The 27,869-nt window shown below is 39.8% G+C and overlaps 1 protein-coding gene across 2 annotated transcripts; it reads right to left on the bottom strand.

Moving 5' to 3' along the window:
• Positions 1-31: 31 nt before the first annotated feature.
• zgc:173742 (DNA topoisomerase I, mitochondrial) lies at positions 32-27,645 on the bottom strand. 2 transcript variants are annotated; one of them, XM_067589071.1, is made up of 20 exons: positions 27,509-27,645; positions 27,086-27,219; positions 25,791-25,845; positions 23,376-23,422; positions 20,178-20,282; positions 19,977-20,064; positions 19,714-19,841; positions 19,399-19,514; positions 18,326-18,447; positions 14,602-14,724; positions 14,264-14,451; positions 13,420-13,564; positions 11,858-12,001; positions 11,128-11,313; positions 7,713-7,781; positions 3,097-3,211; positions 2,263-2,390; positions 1,970-2,070; positions 1,328-1,477; positions 32-397 (listed from the first exon to the last, which is right to left on the bottom strand). In XM_067589071.1, exons 2-20 carry the CDS (start codon positions 27,199-27,201, stop codon positions 295-297), a joined length of 2,229 nt encoding a protein of 742 aa, XP_067445172.1. In that variant the 5' UTR covers positions 27,202-27,219; positions 27,509-27,645; the 3' UTR covers positions 32-294. The 2 variants fall into 2 exon arrangements, with proteins under 2 accessions (XP_067445172.1, XP_067445171.1); XM_067589070.1 differs by having other exon boundaries at positions 27,086-27,242; positions 27,509-27,640.
• Between the last annotated feature and the right edge of the window lie 224 nt (positions 27,646-27,869).

The raw sequence follows: 27,869 nt of genomic DNA, 5'->3' as shown, positions 1-27,869 counted from the left end.
TATTTAGACAAATTGTAACCACTCTTGTCACTTCACTGCATAGTAGGAACTTTTATTCAAATTAATGGAAACGTAAAATTTACAAACAAAATACAAACCAACAGTCCTTTAAAGTGCCAAAAGCATCAAACAGAAATGAACAGCAGTAAACAAAACAACGTGTCACAGGGGCGGAGCTTAATCATATCACATAATCTCATTACGTACAACATCAGTAGCCTATGAACATTTTACAGATGCAACATTACAGTACTGTATGTAATATAAAGACTGAAGAGTTTTGGATGTTTCAGACTAGAACTCAAAGTCTGCCTCTGTCATGTCGATGGCCCAGGCAAACTTGTCCCTTTGGCTCTTATTGTAGATTTTTTCTACAGGTACCTCAACGTTCTTACACCTAGAAGAAAAAGAGACTTAAATATACTCTGCAAAATAAATATTCAGTTTAACCCAACATTAAATCTTCTAGTATCAAAATCTTAATATCCAGTTACTTCTGGCCTAGCTGGCTGTAAGTAAGTGTGAAAATTATGTAACACTATTACTAACATTTTGGCTCTCACTGATAACAGATATACTGTTGTATTGAATTATGAACAATACAGAACATCCAAGTTAATAGTAACAGGGTTTTTGCTACTGAAGCAACAGTAACACTACAGATAGTGTATTTGCAGAAACTTGAAGGTTTGAAGAATTTTCAAATTCTATATATTATAGTTCAGTTGAAACTAAACTATAGTTTCAGTAAGGAGATATTTCTCCAATAACATGGTGCAACAGAGGTTTTATATGCAATCATTATGTCACTGAATCTACAGATAAGATTTTCTTTGTGTTCTGCATTACTGACAACTATTGTCACCTAGCTTGCTGCTGTAAAAATCTGTTTTAAAGCCTGACAGGACAAATGGTTGTACTACAAACATTTCTTATATCTCTAATAAAATCATCATAAAATGCGATGTCAGTCAATGATCTGTAAACACATTGCATTGTCTCATTATTTTGCAAATGCAGTACTTCTGTCCATTGCAGCTTCTTGTAGAAACAGTGACTCAGTTTTTTACTTAGTGGTGAGTCAATGGTTGGATTGTTTACACATTTTGATCCAGTCCACTGACATGAACCTGTCTCAACAGGTTAGTCATGCAGTGCAGGTTACCATGGTAATACCTTATGTCATATCATGATAATGCAAGTTAACACTAAAATTAGCTGGCTGACTGTGTGCTTTTATGTCGGCCTATAGGTGCATCAGTTTGGGCAGTTATGTGCATAAGTGTGTTGTCAGCTAGGTATCAAGTTTTTTTTTGTATTCACCCACCAAGCCACACTAATGCGTGGATCCAGGTAGTTGAGCTTTGAGGTACCCAGAGCAATCTGTTTGTTTTCCTCTCTGTCAGTTGCCTGGACTTCCATCTTCAGCAGCTGCTCCTCACAGCGCTTCACAGCTGCCTTCTTCCGCTCCACCAGCCTGACAGAAAATATACACAAAAGCAAGTGCAGCACTCAAAATGCCTTTAGTGATAGCATTCCTCTCTGTTATCAGGTGTAGGGCTGACTTACTCAGCACAAGAGCTGTACCCACTGTTTTCATGAATGGTCTTATCAAGGCCACCATGGCTTTTAAAGTTCATGAAGTCAAAATGAACAACAGGGAAGCGACACTAGTACCTTCCACATCCCTGGAATGAGAAAGTGTGTCCATGCTTTTGACTGGTACTGTACATAATTGCAACTTCAAGCTTTTACTTTTCCACACAGCTCATTATTCACACTGAAGCAGTTATGTCCGTTGATTGGAGGTGTTTAAACCTGTAGGGTACTTTTCGATGGGTACTTGTGCGTGTTGCTTGTGATTAAGTCTGCACTGAAGAGATCCTTGCATTTATAAGCGTGTTAATCATTTCTCATTGTTTTAATATCTGTAGGTTGCTCTTTTTTTCTGCACCGTTGTGACACTTACGTCTGCAGTTTGGGGTCTGAGCTGCCTTTGGTCTTGGCGTCCTTCTTGGCCTGTTTCAGCTCTGTCTTGGCAAGAGCCAGCTGCTCCTTTCTAGCATCAATCTTGGTGGAGCACATTAGGACATAGACATTCAAGATTTCATTGAATGCGCTGGAAAAAGATACTAAAATTCTCTGTTTCTTAAATTCTAGCCCACAGTCCCTGCTAATGCATTGCCAGGGAAATCCTAATGTGATGAAATACTGTGTCTAATAAGCTAAGTCAAGATTATTCACCAATATGGCTGTTCTTACCTTGGCCTGTAGGTTAGCCATGGACTGCTCAAAGGTCTTTGGCGGCGCCCGCTGGTGGTTACAGAGAATTGCAACTGCTCTGTTAGCTCTGTTGTAGGAGAGCAGCTTCTCTGCCACATTGTCAGACTCTTTGGAGGGTGACAGAATAGTAATTTGTATTTAAATAGGAAAATTCCACTGAGAACACATATCTAACCAGAATCCTGCACAGAAATTTAAAAAGATAAAATCATGCTGGTGTCCCTTGTGTTATTATTGCCAACCCACCATCTGCACCACAAATCACACACAATTACAGGTTGCTACAATTTCATTTCATTATTCAGATCCCCATTAGCTTTATCTATTCTTTCTGGGGTCCACACGACACCCACCACAACCATGTGTCAGCCCACAGACTGGCTCTCAGTGGCTATCCAGAAATGAGAAGAGAGTGTGACACTTCTATCTCTGAATGAGAAACTGTGGCAGAGGCAGCCAATGGGACCCTGATAAGAGGGAGGCAGAGACGCACAGCACTGGGTACAGTGATAATGTACTGCTGCCATGGATGGAAAAGCTGACTGACGCCAGGGTATCTTGAATCAAGCAAACTAAAAATAAAAAATGTCAAAATATCAAAAGTGTGGCATTTTTTTTGATGGGACTCCATGACACAAGCAGCCAGGTAATGAGACGATGATAAGAGCCAGAGTGATAAAAGGCTGCAGTATTAAAACTGCAGGTACCCGTCCAGAATATGAGCCAGAGCCTTAAAAAGCCTGAGTATGGTATACAGCAATGTATGTAAGATTAAGCTGTTTTACAGTATAGTGAGTGTGTGTATGTGATTACTGTTTGTGAGTTCTTTGAGCTGCTGCTGTAGGGTGATGGAGGCGTTGTATGTCCTGAAGACCTTCGCAGTCAGACCTGGCATTAGGGAACTCAGATGTTTGTTCATCATGGTCGTCTGACACAGGTGGGAAAATAGAAAAGAGGAGGACAAAGAGCGACATATATCCACATGAATGTGGTCTAGGACAAATACAGCGTCTGCACTAAACCATTCAGCCAGCTGAATGAAAGCATGCTCTCTAACCACTAGGTGGCACTATGGCATTGTATGACAGCAGTGTTCAAAGCGTCTGTGATATACCATAACAAATAAAAACACATAAAACACCATCTCTGCCTTCATTATCATCATCATCCATTAAGAGTGGGGAGATTAAAAAAAAAAGAGAGCACATAACTATTCCCCCTCTGACATTTCTGCAGGTATTATAACAATCGAGAGCCGTCATAGCCGGTGGTTAGACAGCCATTCGCTCCTGTCGGATGGCTGCAGCTTCAACAGAACAGCAGAGAGATGAAACAGAGTTAACAGTGTAAGGGCACACAAACTGGTGTGAAAGCAAAACAAACACATGCGGCACTGATATGAGGTGCAAACACGTAGACTTGAGAGACAGGTATCGCATGTGTTTCTAAGCATAGATGAAAACACACAGATGTGGGAAAAGAAAAGCCGGGGGAGCTTACCATTCTGGCAAAAGATGAAATGATTGTGATGAAGATTACAATAATGATGCGGTTGGTTTAATCAGAGCAGGGTCAGGACCTGGCTGTCTGGGGCCACCGACTCGTATGAGTGTGTGTGTGTCTCACTGCGGGAGCCAATTACAAAACGGGATGAGGGAGGGTTTACATGTATATATAAGTATACATGCATGCATGAGCACACAGGTACACACATCTATGCACACACACACACAGTTGGTGTCGTGCCTGCCTTGTTAATGAGCTACCTAGCTCTGCCCATGCAATGCTAATGAAGGTGTCTGCAAGTTTGAGGGGCGAGTATTGATAGCGCTCTCATACCCCCCCAAACTCCCTTGCTGTGATGTGTTGTGTGCACAAACGTGTCTGTGTTTGTGCATGTCATCTATGTCATGTAAGGCATTACCACAAGTTGTCATTACTGCAGTTCTAATTTCCTATTTATAAACACAGGGGTTTATGTACTGGACTTTCTCATTAACATACTGCAAAGCCAATTTGTGGTGTTGGCGACTAATGCCAGGGAGAAATATTGACTGTTGCCATTCTAAACGAGCTATGATGATCTGTTTTTCACTTTTCACTGGGTCCAATTTGTGTGTTTTCTCTGCATCGGCTCCCTGATAAAACCTGCCTACTAGTAGATGGCAGAAGGGATACAATAGGGAAAAAATAATGAAATGTGTCAAAATAAAGCAGCTCATAGGGACAACACTGCACCGCAGGTAGTAATTTAATTTAGTAGTAATTTGACTTAGATGTAGTTCAGGAAATCCCACTGAGGTTACAGTTAACCTGAAACTGCAGACAGAGTGTATACTGTAGCTATAATGATGTGGACTCTGGAGAGGAGCCTTCCAGATAAACCTGACAAAGCCTGCGTTTTCAGCTCACATCAGACACTCAGACCTTCATATGATGTGTGTGTGCATACTCGGGGAAAAAAAAAAAAAAAAACATGACCTGGCTGGCTGTGGCTTGTGCAATTAAATATTGAGGAGCACCATCTCTCCCTCCGTCTGAAATGTCATTCAGTACAATGAAATGTTTGCAACACTGAACGCTTACAGATATTGAAAGCTCGGGCCACAACATTCAAAAATGTTTTGTGCACTGTGACGTACGTTATTTCTGCAAAATCAATATAACTGCGTTTCAGTTTGGCATTTTTGTGCAGGTAAGCAGAGATTGTAAGACCGGGACAGAAAGGAATGAAACGCCTCAAAGTTCTTGTGCTGGATTTGAACCCTCTGTTACACATGAGTGCTATGCTTCTTGAGACTTCTGAGCCTGCAGGAACTTCTTTTGACAATATTGAACAATGCAGTGCTTTTCTAATTATAGCATTTTGTTCAGGAGACCTGTTAACATACACACAAATTCATATCCTGTTACCGCATGTTCACACACGTGAATAGCACTGAAACAATTAACACCAACCCCAACAGGCAAACTATTTTGGCGCAAAACGTCACTGAGGCTGTTAATGGGATATAGCTAGGAGTCACTTAACTCTTTCACATTTTGTTTTCCCAGTTATCCACTTTCACTCTTCGTCAATGTCTTCCACCTTCTCTCTCCGTATGCCCAGCTGAGGATAGCAGCACTCTTTACATCTTCTAGCTTTCTTCCACCTCCTCCTCCTCCTCCTCCTCCTCCTCATCTTGGCCTCACCGCAGCTGCCTGGCTGTCACTTATGCCCCTTGCCTTCTCCAACCCTCCATCTTTCCTCCCTCTCTTCCACCTCCTACATTTTTCCAGCCATCGTCGTCCGCCTTCTCCTTCCTAACCTCCTCTCACCTGGACCAGCTGTCACTTCTTTCCTGCCACTCAGTCTACTCCTCCACGAACCACCCCCACCCCCCACCACCCCCCCTCCCTTTGCTCTCTCGGTGGCCTGGCCTTTCCAGGTGTCAATCAGGCCTGCCCACAGCAGCCATTACCATTCCACCTCCAACACACCCTGACATTTCCTGACACACTGGAGGGCATAGAGCAGAGGCAGCGCACTCCCTCTTTCAATTGCTCCATCTTTGCATTTCACCCCTTCACTCCTGTCCTGTCTTGCATCTTTCTCTTCCTACTTGTCAATCTTTATACACCAGCAGGTAGCTGACTCTCAGACCTTCTTAGTGCTTTCTTATCTGCATTTCTTTCTCCCTCGATGTTTGATTAAAGCCTTCTCCTCCAACGTGACCATTCATCTGTTGTGTTATGTTCCCACCTACAACCCTGTCTCTCTTGGGTGTATGGTAAGGTACTTCTCTGCAATGACAGCACTTAACCCAAGGTCAGCAGGTTGTGAGCTGACAGAACAAGCAGTACCCTGGTTTCCACGACTAGAAACCTGTATACTGAATGACTCTGAATGCGTCCTTGATAAGGATCTGTTAGCCTGTGTTACGGTTTCAAATACACAAATAATACTGTTGATAGTCATATTGACATCATACCAGCAACATTACACCTTCACTATCAATTTCTGTATCTGTAGTATATGTCACAGACATGAAAAAAATATTAAGTGTCACCACTGCAGGTCAGCCAGGGCAGGCAGCACCTCTGGTGGGGAACTCCAGCGCGGAGAGTCGGTGACACCCTGAGCTTCTTTTCTCAACTCCTGCTCGCTTTCTGTGACATTAGTTCAAACCGGGACTCTTGTCTGTTGTTTAACTTGCTTCCAGACGGAGATTTGGTGTCATTTTCCTTATTTGTCATCAGTTTCTCTCCTAACAGTTAAGGTTGGAGGTTTGTTTGTTGGAGTGTGTTTGGCTCGTTTGGGGGAACTTCGTGGAGGGATTTTCTTCACTTGGAGCGGTGACAGTGGGGGCTTAACTGGCAGAACAATCAATATAATCAATAAAAAAAAAAAAACCCATCCAGTGTGAGGAGTGTATGTGGCTCAACCAGACCGCACCATGCCTGACAGAAAAAAAAGCAGCTTTCACCTCACGTATTATTTATTTTTCACAATTGAGTTCACACTTCTTAACCTTTCTCTGTCTCGACTAAATATAAATGAAATTTCTGATGAAATGATATGAAAGTTTCTATTACTGGTGGCTGTTAGTAGCAGCGCCGCAGCAGCGACACCGTCTGTGCGCACGCTGCACGCTGGTGAGCCGCAGCGGTACAGCAACGCACGCGCTGCTCGGGTAGAGGTGAGCAGTGTTCCCCTGGTCTGAGAAACCCAAAGTATCCCTGCAGCGGACTAACCATGTGTACAACTGTTGCATTCTGTGTGGCCTTGACACCTGAAGATAGAGGAAGAGGCTGAGAGGACAGGCAGATTTTTTTTATGTGTGGAAATTCATCCGCCCAGCATGTTCACTCTCCATTTCCACTCACGCAGTTTCATTTTTATCTGCCAGAGTCCATCCCTTCTCTCTTTTGAAAGTCCTCTCTGCTTTCAGTCTCCCCGCTTCCAATATTCTTCCCTACTCCTCACCTCCCCGTTTCCTCACTTTAGCCCTTTCATCTCTTCACACCAATGGCTCACCCTCATTCAATCTCATCTCTTACACCTTACAATTTAGTCCCTGCTTTTCCTTTACTGCAGTCTTCTGTCCCCGGAAAACATTAAAAAAAAAGAAAATTCTATTTTGCTCTCACAATCTTTTTCTGCCCTTTCTTCAAATATTACACACCTCGGGGGTGTTTCTCACACTTTTTACATAACGCTCACGAAAAATTATTTCACACAGACTTTGCAATTAATCAAGGCACTTGTGAGCAGTTTTCAGCCATCTTTTACCAATTCTCTGCTTCAAACACTAAGACGTAGTGTAGCAGCTGGTAGTGTTTTACACAAGGTTCTTCTAAACTAAACATCTGGTGACTAGAATCATTGAAAATGTGTAAAAAAAATACTCAAGGAAATGAAATGTGGAGGCGGTCAGTGAGACACTCACATTAAGGCGGTCAAAGAGTTCGTCTCCAGGTTCCTTGTTGTCCAAGAATAGTTTCACATTCCTAAAAACCTGAGAAGATATACAGACAGCAACTTGTACTTTCACAGGTAGAAATTAAAAAAAGAAATGTTTTTTGTTGAAAGCTTGTTGTTAGTATATCTCAACCCAACCTGTGGTTACCTTCTTTAATCACTAACCAGGATTGAAATCGGGTCAGGCCTGGTTGTGGAAAATTCATTATTTTGGGTGCAAAACATCAAAGGTGAAATTGCATTCAATATATTAATAAATTTAACATGAAAGGCAGTAAGTGACACCAATTCCTTGAAGGCTAGCTTGCAGGGCAGATCTAAAACATTTTACATATATATTAAAACACACATACATAGACATTATAAAACACCTTAATGTTTTAGCAAGTGTGTCTAGAGCCTGACTTTTTTTTGTCCATATCAGAGCAGAGCCAGAGGAGAAGAATTGGCACAATTACCTGTACGTCTGACATTTCCAGCAACTCTGTGGGTTCCACAGATGCACCGTTCCCCAAATAAACTAGCCAAATATGCAAGACACCAATTAATAGCAACAGATGTGTTGCTTTATAAAAACACAGTGACATATTTACTTGCTGATTTGTGTTGCAAAATTTTCACTTCTGTGAATAAACTAATAAAAATAAAGTGAAAGTGCTTTTGGGATGGAAATGTAAATCAGTATCTGTCCAAAAGTCTCAGAGAAGCAGAGACACCAAAGTGAGTTTGCCTAATTGGTTTAGTGATGTGTTTGGGGGTGTGTGTGTGTGTGTGTGTTGAGGATGGAGACAATTAATAAATAAATAAATGCTCAGCAGGCTGAGCTTACCCAACACAATACGTTTATGCATCTGCACACTCTGGGGTTATTTGATGAAGCCATTCAGCGTGCTAACTGGTGTTCAAATGGATAATGGGTAACTGTTTTTAAACATACAGATACACTTGGGTGAGGACCAGCCATTTGTTAGGCATTCATGGCTGGAGGAGGCACTGCTATTTGTGTGCCAATTCCCTACATCATCCAACTGTATGTTCTCTGCATGCTAAGATTTTGCACAAACAGCAGAAATTCCATAGACAGTATATGTATGTATGTATGTATGTGTATATATATATATATATATATAAAAATAAGAAAAATATATAATCCCCCCCAGAGGTTAAAAATGGAAATTCCTCACTTCCATCCTTGTTCCATTTTAATCCAAGTGACATTTAGCAGTAATCTCACAGATTTTCCGGGGAATTGATGATGCTAAAATATGCAAGGGAATAATTAATTCTAGCTAATGTGTTGCTTTTGAATGCACTCATTTGAATAATTATATGTTCTCCCGAAGAAACAAAACACTTTGGTTGTCAGGTGCTAACATTTCTATTTCTATCTCTGGAACAGAAGATAGCATGGGCTGCCACCAGACGTGGGGGTAGAAATTTACACATGCATGCGCAAATACGCACACAAATGTGACAGCTGTTTGACAGATTGCAAACAAATTGCAGACAACTCAACAAGATTTTAAAAAAAGGTCCCTGCCACATTTTATTGTGTCTTGTATTGTGGCGTTGGCCAACTCGCTCATTACTTTATGCAACATTTACTGTATCAAATACCCTAACAACTCACAAGAGCTGTTGCATTGCTTAATCCCTCTGTTCTTTTATAAACACCCTGATGGCAGTCTGTCCCATTGGTGTTACTGTAATCTGTGGACAATTGTGCAGCAACACCAATTGAGTGCCCTACTTAAACTGACTTAAGCTGATTGATCAATGAATATGTAGACATTTGAAGAGAATTTGCTGCCTACACATGTCAGTTTAGTGGGTAACAAGCTTGTAAATATGACAACACAAATTATGCAGCATTTTATTTATTTATATTTTTAACTATAGTGATTTTGCTGCAGTACACTTTCTACAGTTTCTCACATGCAACTATTCTTTATTTGCCAGTACGCACTGCTGAGACCTGAGAGGCTAAATATAAACATAGAGAGTTTAAAGCCATGAACCTCAGCAACAAGCTCAAGCTGTACTGCAGCTGAAAAAACCCTGAAAATTCCTGTTATCACAGTTTTTACACTGTGAAAACAGCCTCTTGAATGGTGACAACACTTCCCTTCAAGAAGGAGAAAACTAAACTTCATGTGCATGGAGTTTAGTTGTCATGAAGAGTACTAAACCTGATGATGTCATACGATGTCTACAGGGCTATCAGCTTGGGTTTGACTTCTTAACAGAAAGCCTGAGTTACAAAGTGGAGGGGTAGGCATCTAGAGATCAGGTTGGATTGGATTGAAAATTATGGCTGCAACCAACAATTATTTTTAATTATATACACAATTAATTTGTCACTTATTTTTGTGATTAATCCATTAGTCACTTCGTCTATTAAATGTCAAAAAATGAAGTGAAAAATGTTGATTACTGTTCCAGAAAGACTAAGATCCTCAAATGTCTTTTGTCCAAACCAACAGTCCACAACCCAAAGATATTCAGTTTACTATAAGACTACATACGAAAATCTCTACTACATATCAGAAACCAGAAAATATGAGAAAGTTTGAGAACCAAAGAATTTAGAAAAGAATGACTTTAAAAATGACTCAAAATGATCAATTATCCAAATGGTTTGGCGATTTATTTTCTGTCAACTGACTAACTGATTAATGAACTAATTGTTGCAGCTCCACTTAACAATGCTGACTTTGTCTGACCAAAAAAACCCCAAAACTAAGCAAAACTACACATCAAGGATATATGATACAAGTAACTGTTACCAGTAAATCTGTATCATACTGACCATTGACTTACATTAAATAATGATTTCTATTGCATTACTATGTACTGCTCATGAAGTAGAAACTTGACCAAGTTATTCAAACCGCATTACTTAGCTGGACTGACCAACTCCAGGGCACCTCAGTAAATGGGTTGAGAATTCTGCTTCATGAAAACATAATCCAAGAGGGGCGGACTGAGACAGACGGACAGTTCAACAGCTCCAACAGACTGACAAATTAAAAGACCACAGCTTCAGGAATCCAATCTAAAACTGTGCCCCGAGGGCACTTCTCACTTCTGTCTCTGCTTTGGACTCGGTGCATATCGATACACATGCAAGTGACCTTCTCTGCAGGGGGACTTCTGCCAAAACGCAAAGGCCAAAACCTAGATTACTATAATGAAATATATTGGTTTTGTATCACCATGAACAGTGATACAATATATGTTAGTTTCTTTGTTAATGTCTTCTCCTACTACTAATGGACAGATTTGCCTTGTATTAACAATGTGAAGTGACGAGAATTGAAAAATATTGAAAAATTATTACGTGTGGAAGTGCGAATCAGTTTGCACACACTTTGTTCTTTTACCTTCTTGATGACGGGAACCTTGTTGTAGTAGCGAATGGAGTCTTTACCCAGGAAATCGAATTCCACCACATACTCGTTACCATCCAGCTGCTCGTGGAGTGTAATGTGCTCGACACGAAGCGAGCAGCAGCCCACTGTGTCTGCTGTCTCTCCCTCCTCCTTCTCATTACCAGCTCTCAGCGCCAGCTTTTTTTTTTTTTTTTTTTTTTGGATCAGAAGATAGAGATAAATACACAACAGATCCACACATACAGACCAGTCGCTGTCATCATCAACCCTCCCATCCAGAGCGAGCATGTGTCAGTCAAATGAATATTAAATGCATATATACACACAGAGACACACAACATTAACTGGAAATAAAGAGCTGAAGAACTGCATAGTAAACACGACAAAGCCAAATCAGAAATGAAATAGTCTTCAGCGTGAGCCAAAAGGCATTCACAGGCTCAATCTATCATTTTACTCAATGCAGACTGAGATAATTAGCTTGGGTTTACTGAAAGAACATGGCTACATATAATCCATTTTTCTGCTTGTAAAAGATCTTCCATCTAGCTATGTGAAAAAAACAGAAAAGGGAATCAAGACACATTGCATTGATTTCCAATATGTTCACATGCGTCTTGGTATGAAAGCTGAAGGAGAATCTGTGAAAACTGAAGGCAGTTTATTTCTAGCGCTGGTGTGTAAACACGTATAATTGACTGTGACGACGGACATCTCAGACCTTGTCTATGAAGTAGAGGGCTACGGCTCTCTGGCGAGTGCCCATCTGCTTTGATTTGAGATCCTGGAGGTACTGGGTACGGATGTCGTCCACACATGACTTCAGTTTCCGAGCAACCTCGTATTTCTCCCAGTCCTTCTCCCCCTGCACTCACAGGATGAAAAGAAGGAAAAAGGGATGAAGGAGAGTGTAGATAAAGAGAGTAAAAGTGAGCGAAGAGCGAAAAAAGTGAATAAAGGGAGACAGTGAGAAGGAGGGATGCAGATAGGACAGAACAGCAGAGAGAAGAATGAGAGAGAGATGAAGAGAAAAGCAAAAAATGAACAAAAGAACTAAAATGACAAATTCAAACAATTTTCCTTCAAAAGCCTCGGATCTAAACATTTGTCATTATGGTAATCACGACACAAATACAGGCAGTTATATCACACAAAAGAACCTGGCTACACAACTATAATTACAAAATGCTCTCCGCCTGCTGTTTGCTGCTGGTTATGTGTGTGTGTGTCCATCGGTGAACAAACAAACCCACACACACATATTATTATGAAGACTAACGGTGGAATAACTTAACCTTTACATGTGAGATGGAAGGACGGAAAAGGAAGCAAAACAGAGAGAGTAAGCAACTGGAGAACAGAAGAGATATGAGAGAGGGAGGAAAAAAATAACACATTGTGCACATAACTCACGGACGTCATTTACGCTCTTTTTGAACAAAACCGTTGTGGAATTTTTTCTGTTGTTCTTTAGAAACAGAAACATTAGAATACTTAAATGCACATCTCCTACACAAACTGTATTAGACTTATGGAGTTACTGACTATGACAAGGAGGCAAGTACAACATCAGACCCATAGCTCTAGTCTAAACACACTAGTGTCAGCAATCAACTACACAGAACAAGCTTTCAACGTGCCACTTTCTGACTTAATAAGCGAGTAAAACCCGACAAATTAGCTGTGACAAGCAAGCAATGGTCTGATTTGAAATAAATGTTTTAGGTGTTAATTTAAGTTTACTTGAGGAAATTGTCAAACTCCAATAAACCCACTGTACACTTTATGTCCTGTGCCAATGAGCAGACACACAGAGTTAGCTAATAGCTGCTTAAGAATGTCAAACATTGAGCGAGCTAAAGACCCAGGTGACCAGAAATATAACTCTGAATTAATGCTAATGTTGCTCTGTACGCATATATGTGTTTATATGTTCCTACATAGATTTTTAAATGCATGTTTTGTGCATAGTAGGGAGGCAGGCAGAGCACAAGTTTTCATTGCACTGGAAAGCACTGCTTCTAATGCGTAAGACGATAAACTTGCTTAGTGGTGCATTGAGGTGCTTCTTGGAAGGTTGGATAAATGTATTTATAACCTGAAAACCTATTCTAAAAACCTACAGTGCTGAATCAAATTAGAGTCACATAAACAATAAAACATTTTTTCCCTGTGTCAGCTGTTTAATTAAAACGTGTTAATTCAGCCCTAAACTGGTTATGACGTATGTGTCTGTTAAACATACTGTATGTAGGGCATTTTTTTGTGGGATTGATAGGTAACCTTGAGTTTGGAGTTGGCGTTGAGCATGATGTATTTAATGGAGCCCTGGATGTTCTCAGTCCAACTGGCCAACCATGTCACAGTGTTGTCATGTCGAATCTCCTTCCAGTGGTGACCAGCTGGTGGCACAGGGAAAGGTAAGTCTCTGTTGGAGAAAGACACAGCAAGAAAAAAAAAAAGCATCTTCATGTGTGTAATCAGCATTTAGAGCATTTTACAACATCCTACAGAGGATCAAACCTCCTAAACATAAATGTATGACATACTGTACCTTTTCAACTTCAGCATACCAGAAGGGGCTACAACAAATGTAGTTTAAATTATGTTTGAGTGGAAAAATACAAGAGGAAACTTTTCTGTCAGGCTACTGAGAGTAAATAATAAACATTGTGTAACTATAAGCCTTTGGTGATGTGCTGCTTTAACGTGCCATATTTCTGAGATTACCTTAAGAAAACGTGTATTCTTCCTTCTGTTAATCCAAACACTGTACCATCTGCAGCACTGTATTACTGATGCCTGTGAAGCTGTCAATATGGACACGCTTTGTTGCATACTTGGTGAAGGTCCTTTTTGGAAAGAGTGAGTTATTACACCAAGTTTCCAAGTTTTAAAACACTTGCAATAAGGTCCTGCTTTATTTTCCTGAAATTAGTAATTCTTTGCTGTGTACTCAGCCAGAAGGTCACAGCAGGAGGTGTGACAACTTTTTAGCAACTTTTCAGTTTTTAGCAGCTAGGATGACAGAGTTTGAGTAAATCATGCTTTTTTTGTCAAGCCAGCCTTTTACTTATGCATCACAACAATGTCACACATCTCTGTATGCACTTTGCCTCGCTCTCACTTGCTGCAGTTGATGATGACATCCTCTGGTTGGATCCTTTTCTTCAGCATGCCCTGTTTGGGATGCTCGCCTCTACCCCTGAACAGTCCTGGAGGCTCAATCTTAAAGTTGCCGATACGTTCTTTGTGGTGGTCCAGCAGACAGAAACCATACTCATCCACTATCTTCTGATTGGCCTCTTTCACAGCCTACAACAGAAATAAAATAAATCATCAGTTGTCCAGATCCTAAATTATCTACATTGACCTCCTTAAGACACCAACAGGAAGAAGAGTACTATAACATATGAAAACAGCAGCATTAACATGCATAGAAGGAAAAAAAAGCATGAACATTACCAGTTTCTCCTCCTTGCTCATGTTTTTCCTGGCCTCCACCTTGGCTTTGTGCATGGCATGAATCTCTCCAAAGTCACATTTGTCAAGATTTTGAATCAGTGACCTCTCCTCATGGGTCATTTCCTAAACAGGTACAAAGCGTGTTACACTTAAGTTTGACTTCATCTCCAGTCTGGAATTCTTTTTGCAGATTAATTAACATAAAATTTGCAGCGATTAACCGATTTCACTATTAACCGCACTTTAGAACGCAATCAGTGCAATCACTTGGTTGTAATCTGCAACTTCACCACTAGATGCCACTAAATCCTACACACTGGTCCTTTAAAATGCCGTGCTGCAACAAGTTCAGATACGCAAAGTTACACATGCTGTCACGAGAGTGTTGTGGCAATGGCTGAAGCACTGTATTCACCAAATGCCTTAAATCATCAGTATGGGAGTATTCTGGATATATAAAGAATGGCTACAGGGTTGTTCAAGGAGACAGATATCCAATTTTTATAAAATTTGCTGAAGAAAAGTCACTGCTAAAGGATCAAACACCTTGAACTGAATGCAACATCTTCAAGATCATTATCCAGCTATACATGCTCAAGTGAAGGTAATACACTAAGTAATAACTAAGTTAAAAAAATCATTACTTTGGTGGCAAGTTACTTAATGAAACACTGAGTTGGTAGGGAATAAATATAAACGTGTCACTTATAATCACCAAAGTCGCAGTGAGTTAAGAGTTGGGCTTTCAGTGAATCGTAAACCTACAGCACAAAGCAGGAAAAGGAGCATCGCACAATTTATAAATGAACGCTCACCAAACAGCTTGTAAACCCCTCAAGAGCTTCAGTGTGACTATTTACATCCTGTTGCTTCCTCCTATCTGTGTTGAGTAAATGCTGGTATGGTTGGTAAATATGCCCGCTGTAAAAGAACTAACTTAACATTAGGATGGTCGACTTCCAGCTCTATATCATGGGATCTAATTAATTGCATTTCAGTGATTAGTAACACCTGCATTTTCTCAGGCCACATTTAAAATTAGATTAATCAAAATAGATGATTAAAAATGAATTTAAAAAATAGGCATGGATGACAGTTGATGATAAAAACACTTTCCCCTATCAATAAAGTTCATCTTAATCTTATAATGATAATAATAATAACTCTGCAGTTCAACCCTCTGTTTCAGTATTCTTGGTGAGTGTCTTTTACTCCTGCTTCAAAAAACAAAACAACCAAAAAACAAAACATGCTCATGTGATTTTATCCATCCATGGTATTGTGGAATGAATGAATGCATAATAATCATGAAACTGTGATTTTTCCTATAATCATACCATCAAAATCTATAATCGTTGCATCCCTACTTCAAATAACACAGCAAACAATGATGCATCATAAAAGCCAAATGAGACGAGCATAATCAAAACAGATCAGTGACCTTTCATTTAATTACTCATCTTTATGGAGGCGGAGAGGACAGAGAAAGAAAAAAAAAGAGTCGTTATGAAAGGCCACGGTATAGACCATTTCCTCCTGAGAAGGCCACTGCCTAGCAAGTTACACAGACTTGACACAACAGTACGCTGAAGGCAGCGGCAGCAGAGTAGCTCAGTTTCAACTATAATTGTCAACTTTCTAAAGTTATTGCACAAGGGGTTACCCCATCAAAGAGGTCACTAACAGAACAGCAATATAGATCAACTCAGTGGAGGCTTTATGGTTCATCTCAGAAGTTTCTTTGCTAAAATGCCACAACAACACGAGTGGCTTTTAATATGGCCTCCTGCTGTCAGGCAAGAAAGCGATTGCTGTAAGAACCACAGGCCAACATTTCAGGGACTTTCTGCCCACATAGAGCAAAAATCAATTTTTGGATTTCTATTTTTAAGGTTATATTGGCACTGAGCAGCAAAACATAACAGTACAACTGTAACACTGAACAAGGTTTTTAATGAGTTGGATCTCATTGTCATCACTCATCGTTAAAGCAGTGCTCATCACAAATGGGGCAGTAACCCTAATGGTTATCATATAAAAACATTAAGACTTAAATATACTTAAAAGTACTTGACAAACAAAATGACAGGAAACCTGAACATATCCATTAAGGCTGAAGAAAAGTGTCCAGTATTGTCGTCTAAGGATGTAAGAGTTGAGATGCAAAAACAGACCTCTAGATCAGCACACACCTCTCTCTCCAGAAACACTGACAGTATGGACACACAGTCAGTCTGCGTGTCTAAGCATGACTGACACCCAACAGTGGGCGGGCACTGAGGGCAGTGGAGCGAGGAGAGTTTTTTCCGGCTATAATAAAACAGTTTAATTGGATTTGTTCATATGCAGGGGAGCTACTTGTATGGATTAGCATATCAATGCCTTCACACAAATCGTATTTTCAAGTGCATTGAGCACTAAGCAGCGCAAAATTAAATCTGCATGATATGCCTTGGGGCTTGGCATGGTGTTTTCCCTGTACAGAGGACACCCTGACAGACACCAGCATGCATGTACCAGTCACTGTTACACACACAAACCATACTTTACACACATATAATTCTACTATTTACGACATGCACATATTCTAACACAAAGCTAGAAAACAGACCGATACTATACTTGAATTTAGGGGTGTGAGATATGACGATATTAGATTGTGAACGATTAAAACGTCTCCACAGTCTGCCTTTACGGAGAGATCGTTAGTATCGTGCCACAGTGCACATTGTATCAGTTCAGCTCCATGACAGAGCGCTCACAGCAGAGCAAACTATCTGTTTACATCAGCAGCCCAAAGTGTTTGTTTTTAATGGTAAATGCTATAAAAACAGCAAGCAGCGGCGCTTGTGTCGGGCCTCACCTGTCTGAGCATCGTCACGTAGCCGGCTCACCAGTTAGCTCACAGATTTGATACTTGGTAGCATGTTTACAGCAGTTTTAATGTCCTGCTGGGAAGGTCACCTGTTGCACATCATGTTAAACTGACAGCTGGGCTGCAGTTAGAAGCCACCAATTAGCAGTTAGCTCACCTCCTAACTGGTAGCACTAACTTCTGTTATGCCGCAAGCTAGCGTGATGTCTGGTGAAGCTCTGGTGTACTGTGTTGGTGCCAAATAGACTGTCACTACTTCTTAATGCAGCTTTGCACACCTGCTCTTATTTATTTATGGAATTGTTTGTGTTTTAAAGTCATTTTATGTGAGTCTTTCATGGGTGTATGTTTTTTTTGTTGTTTGTGAGCCCATAAACCAAGACAAATTTCTATCATTATGTGACAGACAAATACATTTTTTGAATCTTGAATCCTGCTCAGATTCATGATCGTACCTGAAAAAAAAATCATATGATATTTTTGATATTAATATTATTGAAAGTTTTTGTAGCTGACATTTTGAAATGTGGACGCTGTTTGACTTTTTCTACTAACGTAAACATTATTCAGCAGAGGTAACAGCTGAAGTTTTGACTAAGACCATGTTTCATCTACGCAGAATATTATCCACAGATGACAAAGCTGCCAGCTGTCATCATCATAGCAGCAACAAGGAAATGTTGCTGGAGGAAAATCACAATGGTTCACATTCAATAATCTTAACAATAACTTGTTGTAAAGCATGGCAATATGTTTTATTAGAAGTTTTAGGGCCCTCTGAGGCCTGTGTTGTACACCCTGCAGGTACTGGCTCAAAGGGCTGTTAGGAGTGGGGTTTTTTTTTTTTACCTTCCTCCAATCTTTAAAGAAGTTCTCCCGGAACACCTTTTTGGTTGTGTATTCATGGTCCAGCATCTGAGCAAAGAACAACGCCACCTCCTCAGCTGCCAGGCTCAGCTTCACCTCCTTACCTGTACACATACAAAACACCACTACACTGATATATATATTTTTTTAAACAGCACAAAACAACTTTGGGTTTGCAAATGCTTTATGGCTTGATAGCTTTAGAAGCTCAGAGTCTGATCAAAGTCAAATATGCTATACAGTAACACCCACCTCGGCTTCTCTAGAGTCCTGTCAGGCTAATGCATGAATTTATAGAGGGCTCTGAGGCAAGGACAAAGATCTACATTCAACCCCACTGCTGAGACTGAGCTACAAACAAGAACATGCACGCACAGGAATGAACGGATCAAACCGACTCCCCGTAGGACACCGCTGTGGGCCGACTGCTTAACAAAGCAAAAACAATTACAGTCATCAATCAGTGTTTGACCCAATACACCTTTGGTGTCCTAAGTATCCAATTGTGCGTGTCTTGTGTGTGTGTGTGTGTGAGCAATCAAACGAGACCACCTTTACACTGACATCCAGAGACCAACTTCCAAGAACTCCAACATAAAGAAATCATATTATTATTTTAATTCACTTTTAAAGTCTCTTAAGTCTCTTATAATTATATACTATTATGTGTAGCACTTTGAATTACTTGTTTACTCGCTTTTATTTATGTTTTATGAATTGACATGTATGTAAAAATATGTATTATACTGACACAAGCTACTGTTGTCTGTTATTTGGCTTTTTTATTGCAACTTTTCTGCTAATTTCATAAAGCATTTGAAAACTTTGAAGTAAAAACACTGAGAATCCTGGAAAAAAATATCAAAAAGTTGACAAGTGCAGTGTGCAGAACAGTTGAATTTACTTGGAGTGGTCTCAACAGTACCTGTGAGAAAGTGAGATTATTTTTCCATTGCTGTCATGACAGAATACATGTGGAGTGTGTCAAAAACAACTTGTGTCAATCCGGTTTCAATCACACTTTCTAACACATTCACCTTCCGTGTTGCACTGACCATTATAGTAGAAGTGAACGTCGTCTGGTAGAGGCTGGTACTCAGGAGGGAAGTAGGGTCCTTTATGTTCCAGGGACTTCCATTTTACCCCATCTTCATACTTCTCTTCCTCCCACCTGACAGAAAGCAAAGAGGATGTATCTGAAAAAGTGAAATTGCTCCTCTCCGGTTTCCCCATGCAGTGTTTGTGTTTGTGTTTGACAGTGTGTGTGTGTGTGTGTGTGTGTGTGTGTGTGTGTGTGTGTGTGTGTGTGTGTGTGTAGTGGAGAGGTGGGGCCAGGTCAATGCAGGATGAAAGGAGCAGCATTTCCCAACCATCGCCAGCGATTCTGCTCCTCCTCCTCCTTCTTTTTGATCTTCAGCTGTCTTGCCTCTTCAATCTCCTCCTTTGTCCTCTTAGGTTTTTTGGAGACCGGATACTCTCCTTCCTCTTTCTTTACCATCTGTGCCGAGAGAAAAAAAAACACCTAAGATGGGAATTCAAACACTCCCACTTTGAACCGCATTTCTTACAAACTTCATACGGCAGCAGTGTTACTGATGGAGACAGATTATCTCGGGAGTACACAGATTTTTACCTGTTCCGATCTCTTCTTCACCTTCTTTTTCTGAGCTTCTCCGTCACTTTCTTCTTCCTGCCCGTGTTGCTTATTCTTTTTCTTTAAGCTGCGGGTATCCAGAGACGTAACAAATACTAATAGCTTACACAATGTATGAAAAACTAAATTACAGTTTGGAAAACACACAAACTCTCATCCAGAAACCCGGCACCGGCTTACGTTTGTGTAGCACTGGAGTGTGAAGGGCCTTCCATGGGTTCATCCTTAATTCGTTTCCTTTTCAAACCTTTCTTCTTTGTAGTAAAGTCATCTTCCTCTGACTCCCTAAACCACAAAACGAGGACAATCATCCGTTAAGTAATGTCCAGTGTACTTTTCATATTCGTGCTGGCTGTTCTTGTCCCCCCTCCACCAATCAGAAGTCTGTCTGCTTTGTAGACTTGTGCAGTTCTCATTAGTTGAGAGAAAAATAACCAACCCTGCTCTTAAACTCCTGTTTACAACATTTAAGCAATATTTCAATTTAAGTTTTAAAACTTAATTGTTCTGTTTTTGCATTTTGTCTTAGAAAATCTGACTTGAGCTGTTGATTTTGAATTACTTCCTACTTAACAAGCTAATAAAAAGGCAGAGTAAAAGTTTAATGGCTCTTTTTCACTGCTGGCTACAGAGTTAGGACTAAATAACCCTTCTGTGCAGAATAGAAAAAAAAAATCTTGAGCACATAATGATGTGATGACTGATATATCTGTCGGCCAATATCAGCCTATCCCTGATATTTTGGTATATATTGGTATCGGTGTGTATGTTGTCCAATATACGCTGATTTTTGATTTTTTTTAATATAGGCAAGTTATACAGGCAGTATTTTATGTATATTTGAACTGTTTTCTTAATTCATGTACATATAATAATATCAGTATATGCCCCAGAAATCCAGTATTGGTCGGACTCTACAATGATGACTGACCGACCACAAGAAATCAAACCTAATTACAGTAATTAAGCAACATTATGGAAACATGAATGAATGGTAATGACATAATTATGGCAATTACGAATAAAAATAATTACACAAATGCAAGCTTGGATGTCCCTGCAGAGTGTAGAATTGGTGTATAGGGAAATAGCCCAAATTAAGAAATCCACAAATTACAGTAACTGCTGCTAATAAATAATAGTGTTCTTGTTACCTTCACATAACATTTAGTTGGGGGGGAGATTGGGGAAAATGTGAAACAGTTTACTGCACTGTAGCACATAATTGTCAGACTGGCTTACTAAATCCCAGTTACTAGCCACTAAGACCTGGTACACAGTGTATGAGCCTAATGCACTCTTCCTGCACTTCTACAGTAAGGCTCCTAATAGCTTCTGATTGAGGGCAATGAGCCTTTTCTCAGGTTCTCTGGTCTGACTTCATCTGATGTTTTCTGCACATGTTCAAGTTCACACATAAAACAAAGATGATAGAGTATAGGACATTTGTTTTACCTCTCAAGAAATCATGTTTTGGATTCCAATAGATTAAAAACAGAAGAAACAAACTTCCTGTAAAACAAGCTAAAGAGACAAATTAAAAACTGTTTCAAAGTAAAGTTTTTTTTTTGTTTTTTTTTTTAAATAGGCCTTTTTCTTTTTACCTTGACATAATGACAAGGAATTTCATTTAGCAGCTTCAGTTTCAGGGTCCAAAGTAACTCCCTCACTCACTCAATCAATACTTCTTATAAAATAGACAATAGTGAAAGAGTAAAAGATTTTGGAGACTTACTAATCATCATAATTTTGCATAATCACCGACAGCTGAGTTGTCCAATGGTGTGCATCTATAAAATGTGGCGTATTGCATTGTCCATGTCATGGACCCTTTTTTTGTTCCACTGTGGAATTTTTGAGGACAAAACATAGTGGATAAATTTACACACTCAGAATTCAGACACTCAAATAAAAAGGCCATTGTGGTTAGTGTTATTACTAACACCTCTGCTTTTCCTATGATGACAAGTCAAAATATCAGCTGTGAACGAGGCACATTGCCAGCATTTTGATATAATGTAGAACCTGCTGCCCTGCACCATTTTCAGTGCTTTGCAGTGTAATCCTTCATTTGTACATAGGTTAGTAGAACATACATACGTACCCCTAACCGCTTTTGCTATGTTTACTTTTCTGCTTTCAGGAGAAACTGCACTGCTCACAAGCGGTACTGTTTTCCCTCTCTCATTTTACAAAACCAGAGACCAGTTTTGCCTATAAAACTACTCATCTATATCATTGTTTTTCTTTTCCAACTAGACTATGCGCAGGCGAATAAGGGCCAAACAAAGCCACATTGACTAAATTAGTTCCAACAGGTTCCCTTTGCATAAGGCTTGGCGCGTCAGCTCCCATCAGGGAGAAAGGGATTTTTAATGTGACAAGTAAATGCGGCTCCTACTGCTCGTCTGCAGGTGTCACAATGTGTCACATCCTTTGCAAAGAAAATTACTGACACATCAATGTTCATAACCTCTACAGTAGGAAAAATAATTGTGAGCCAAGGCTCTTTTTATGTTCACTACAAATTACACATATAGGAGTAACCTTTGTCAAACTTCCTCCCTGTTCTCTTTTAGTTTACTTCGCAAAACTGGGCTTGTGCTGTGGCTAAGCTATTCAATTTCAACTACTCATTGAGTAGAGATGGTAATGTTTTGTGGCAAACTGCACCACTGGGCAAAATCCATAAAAAGCTATACAAAAGGAGGGTGGGTCATTGCGCCCACTGACATTTACGGTCGGTGGTTCTAAAACCCTTATGTTCCTTCCCTAGCCTTAACTTTCCTCCCTGCGTGAAACCCACTCAACTTGAACAGCTACCAACTGAGCTTTTCTGGAGGAAAAAACCCTGAAGGGAAATATTAAAAGCCACAAATTAGCAAAATAGTTTTTCCAACTGACATCTCCTTTGAAATGTCACTCCCCACATTGGACTGGGCTAAGTCCACATCTGGGGAAACAACCCATTTATAACTCTATAGAAACACTGCTGTGAGACAGATTTGACGCAGCAGGCCTTCGGCCAAAGTCTGCCATCCCAGCAACACCTTGCTGAGCATCCATCTACTCAAACTATGCATTCTCATTTATTACTTTCCTGACAAGCCACAGATATTTGTCTTCAGTGCCGAGTAAAATTAATTTTCTGTGAGACAGGTTAACACGTTGTATAAAACGGGAATGGCTTCTGTCCAGGACAGGTCCCCTGACATCAAAACACAATAATTAATTTCCATCACCTCGGGAGGGAAGAGGGAAGAAGAGGAGAGAGATAAAAATAAGATTTCTGGCACAATCATTCCATAGTAGCTTGTCAGCTTATTATCTCTGCCTTTAAGAAGACACAGTTGACTGGCGTTAAGACTACCTCCCTACCTGGCACTGTTGGCTGACTCCACTGGCTCTGTCTTGGGTGTCTTGACCTGAGAGGAAGACATATATTAAAGCTCAGCATAGACAAACTCCTCTTTATAGACATACACACATTGTTGATACTATGCAAGTCTTAAAACAACCAGAAAAGGTTGTGACATATCTAAAACTCCTTGTGCGTACATTTATGCACATTTCTTGCGTAATCTTACTCTGAAACATGTCAACATGTCCTGCAAAAGTCCTTTTTGTGAGGCTCTTGATTAGAAGGTGAGAGCATAATCCAGTGACATATATCCATTAGTTGATCAACAGAAAATTAAACCAAACAAAAATTTACATGATCAAATATTTCAAGTAAAAATGACAAACATTCACAGTTTCCAGCGTCTCTGATATGAGGTTTTATATGACTGTAAATCAAATATCTTTGGGTTCTGAACTGTTAGTCAGACAAAAGAAGCAACCTAAAGATATCACTGTGGGCTCTAGGAAATTGTGCTGGGCATTTTTCAATTAATGAATTATTATTAGAAAACTAATCAATATTAAAAATAATAATTAGTTATGGCCCTAACTAACATTACACAGTACTGTGGAGTGGCAGTCAGCACAATGATTATTAAATTAACTTGTATCATTTAAACATTGTAATCAGAATACTGTCCTACTTCCAGTAGTCAGGATGTTGGTATGCATGTAAATATACTCTGCCAATGTTTTGGGGATCGAATAGCGTGGAGGTTACCTATTAGGACAAGCCGTTACACATGCTACAGCAATGACAGCCTGAGCTGGGGTCAGCGGCTAACCTGGTATTTGACATGGTAATTCCAGACAGGGCAAGAATTATGGGTGGGCTCACATGACCATCACAATCTCTACCCTGGTAGTGATGACACAGAATTTCCATTGAAATTGGGGTCATCCTAAATGGGACATCTGGGCCTGTATTTTTAATCAAGCTTCTCAGATTCACTCTTAGGAATCACACTGAAAGTGAACCCAGGACTACAAAATGCACCTGACGCAGAGCCGGACTTCAGAGTGATTTATGAAGCTGCCTACATTTACTTTCAGTAAGGAGAAGGACTTCTCTAATGAGAGTGTGGTGGCCCTGTTTTACAGCACTTCCAGCCACAAAGTAGAGATTATAATGACATGATGTAGTTTTCTGACAGTTGCGGTTTGAAATATTAAACAATGAAAAAATTGGAATACAGAAAATAGTATTTTTTATGTGTAGGCAAATTGTGTAAATATTATTAAGTGACTACACTATCTACCAATGCTCTTTTATACACAAAAATATGACACCAAAATGAATAAATAGCTTAAATGTCATTATAATATTTACCAATAAGCCATTCACAATAGGCTGTTAACACTGGCAAGATACTTGCTTGGCTTAAACAATAAATGTATATCATTTCAAATAGTAGATGATTTGATTCAGTTGCGTGACTTAACCTAGACATCATGTTGCATAGTGTGTTACTGCATATCAGGGCTGTGGGCGCATCTCACCCACACACTGAATCAGAGCTCCCTTCACTTTATTTGCAACACCCGTCCTTTTACTATTACTTATATGAAATGAATTTGATGTTGATATTTCTGTTCTACTTCATTGTATTTTTGTGACTCATGTTTTTATTTATCTTATGATGTCTTGACACATGAATGTGATTAGATTATTGTGATGTCACTGGTCACTTTCCTATATATCTTATTTCCTTCTTATGGGATTTTGTCTAAAGATGACCCCTACTTGGTCATAAAGTCGCTAATAAAGTAAAGGGAGTTCTGATTCAGTGTGATTCCTTGTATCTAGTCCTTGTATAGTTCAACTACTGATCTCCATTGATAACATGGAATTTATCTTCTCTTCCCCTGTCCAATTCACCTTCCAACTAACCACCATAAATTTATTATCATATTTATTAAATATAGGTCAGCTATCAAAAATGTTATGCAAATGATTGAATGAATGATGACGCAAAAGATTGATTTATGACTGCAGAAATTATTGGTTGCAGCCAAATCATTACGGTTTCGACGCTGCATCTTCCTCGTCACTGTGAGCTTATGACAAGAGCATGTGCTCTCTTTTGCATCCTGTCCGAGGCCCGAGGTCAAAACTGTTTTAATTTTTACAGAAACTGTATCATTCAATGAGTTCACAGTGATCCTCCCACAGAATATGTGCTTAATATCTGCCCGAACGCCATCTCCTGCAACTCCTAACAGGTTGGGACACCTCTGGAGCTTGTGCTAAAAGTAGGACCAAAACTGTGTCACTCTGAAAAAGCTTTTGCTAGTTAGGACTGATTTTCTACTTTCTATTTTCTACTTTACTATTCAGCCACATCTAGCCCTGCACAATATACACAGAAGAGAAGAAAATGAGTGATTTACCTTCTTTTGGGCCTTTCCATTATCAGTTTTCACTGCAGATTTAGTTGACTTTGCACTGCACCTCAGAAAGTCGAGATGGGACAGGGGTGAAAATGAGGTGGAGAGAAAAGCCTTGTTAATGATGCAGTATTTGTAGGACATGAGCAGTTAGGGAAAAACAGTAGAATTGTAGGGGAAAATCTGCTTTCACTTTCTGTGTGACATGACTGAATGGCCCCCTTAGAGACAGTTGAACTTTTAATCAGGTGTAGAATTAAAATGAAAGCACACAAGGCTGATGTTAGATTCATGTCTTTGTTCTAGTCAGACAAGCGTTGTCCCAGAGGAACCGCTTACCACTCCAACATGTTTCTTTTCAGTATGACCTTTCCACCCTTCAGGGCTGAATGTATCATGACATTGAGCTGCAATTATGCGTCTTTTTTTATTTTTTATTTTATTAAGAAATCTTTCCACGAACATCCCAATTTTGAATGTCAGACGACTAAAGCAGTAGGCACTTTCATGCTCAGGAAAATTAGTTCCATGAGTCTTGTAGCTGAGGAATATAAGTTGATCCTTAATCAGTAATTCAGTCAGTGTGCCATGAAATAACATGAGGCTAGCTGTCACAGAAAGCTGCCTGCTCTACTGCCAGTAGCGCTTACAGGTGTCTATTCATCTCCCTGCTCCCATCAATTACACAGGCCAATGACAGATCACTCTGCATTCATTTGTCTGCTCACATATGCATGGTAATAAATGCATCAGATATCAAGGTAAATTAATTTATTCGTATGAAGATGGAGTACCCACTGTACTCAGTGAAATGAATGCATACAATCAGTGCCACCAGCCCGCTCAACAGCTCAGCCAGCGTAGCTTTCTCTCAGTAGCACTTTTTGGAGCCTGTCCTTTAGTAGCACACAGGTGCCACCATATGGCTCTCACTCTCCTCTGGTTTATCATCATAGCTAGAATTCGTTTTTTTTGTTTTTTAAAAAAATCCAAATTAATTTATCCCCACATTTCAATAACATGAAAGGCAATGCTACTTGCTGGCTCTATGTGAAGCTTTGATGTGTGGCTTGTGTTGATGCTGAGCAGATGTTGGACGTGCTGCAGTTTAGGTCACTTGCATATATTATTAGTAAGCTGCTCTAACTTAAATATGAAATATGACAGGAGTAGCACAGGCAACTTATCTGATAATGGCACTTGACTTCTTGATGGAAGAATGGTTAAATGTTAGCTACACTGTGACTGTCAGCAGTTTTTTTTTCTCTTTTCTTTTTTCTCACACACACTCTACTCACCTGTTCATGATCGTATCCCCCCCGGCACCTGCGCTTTCATTATCACTCAGCCTCTTCAGTTTCGTTGCTTTGGCCTTGGCCTTTTCTTCTCCTTTGGCGTCCTTCTCTCTTCCCATCTCTCACTTATAAATTACCTTTGTAAGGCAGGCAACTTTGACTGGTTAACAGCAAATAAATGAACAGGTTGACAAACGTCAGTGTTCATAATATTTAAATTATTACCGCCCTGGATGGCTTTATCCAATTAACGCATGCTAGCTAACTTTAACACCAGTTGGCACAAAAAAACACTTTAAACGCTAGTTAGCTAGCTAACTGCAAATAACTGTTCAATTGTATTCCGCGTTGGTATATTAAGCGCAAAATAATCAAATTACACGACTATAGTGAGTGAAAATCAACAGTGTTACAAGACTTACTCACCACTTGCAAATACTGTTTTTTTTACTATGAAATTCAAACTTTTCAGGTGGTTTAATTCCCTTGATGGTCAGCGCGATATTTTCTCTCTAAACTTCTTGCTAGCGTAACGACAGCAGCGCAAATCGGTCGTAAATCCCATGTGGATTCTGATTGGTTGAAGTTGGGTGGTGTCACGAAATAATCTGTGACCCGTGCAATTGTGTGACCTGTCATGGCAGGACAGGCCTGTGCTGTTGACGTTGCAGAGATGGCTGGTTGGGGTATCCCAAAGAGTTGATATCAATCATTTTGACAAAACTTCTGTCATCAATTTTAAGATAACTTTGAGGCATCTTGATATTGACCATGGATGTATTATAAG

The sequence above is a fragment of the Thunnus thynnus genome, chromosome 5, assembly GCF_963924715.1.
Source record: "Thunnus thynnus chromosome 5, fThuThy2.1, whole genome shotgun sequence".
Classification (NCBI taxonomy): domain Eukaryota; kingdom Metazoa; phylum Chordata; class Actinopteri; order Scombriformes; family Scombridae; genus Thunnus; species Thunnus thynnus.
This window is presented reverse-complemented; position numbering and strand designations above follow the sequence as displayed.

Bases quoted from the DNA above. Each gene is read 5' to 3' on its own strand.
- zgc:173742 (XM_067589071.1), bottom strand. From the start codon at position 27,201: ATGGGAAGAGAGAAGGACGCCAAAGGAGAAGAAAAGGCCAAGGCCAAA. The intron at 20,065-20,177 runs GTAAGCCGGTGC...GGATACCCGCAG, and splicing joins CACTCCAGTGCTACACAAAC to CTTAAAGAAAAAGAATAAGC. The intron at 18,448-19,398 runs GTCAGTGCAACA...GTATGTGTACAG, and splicing joins CGTTCACTTCTACTATAATG to GTAAGGAGGTGAAGCTGAGC.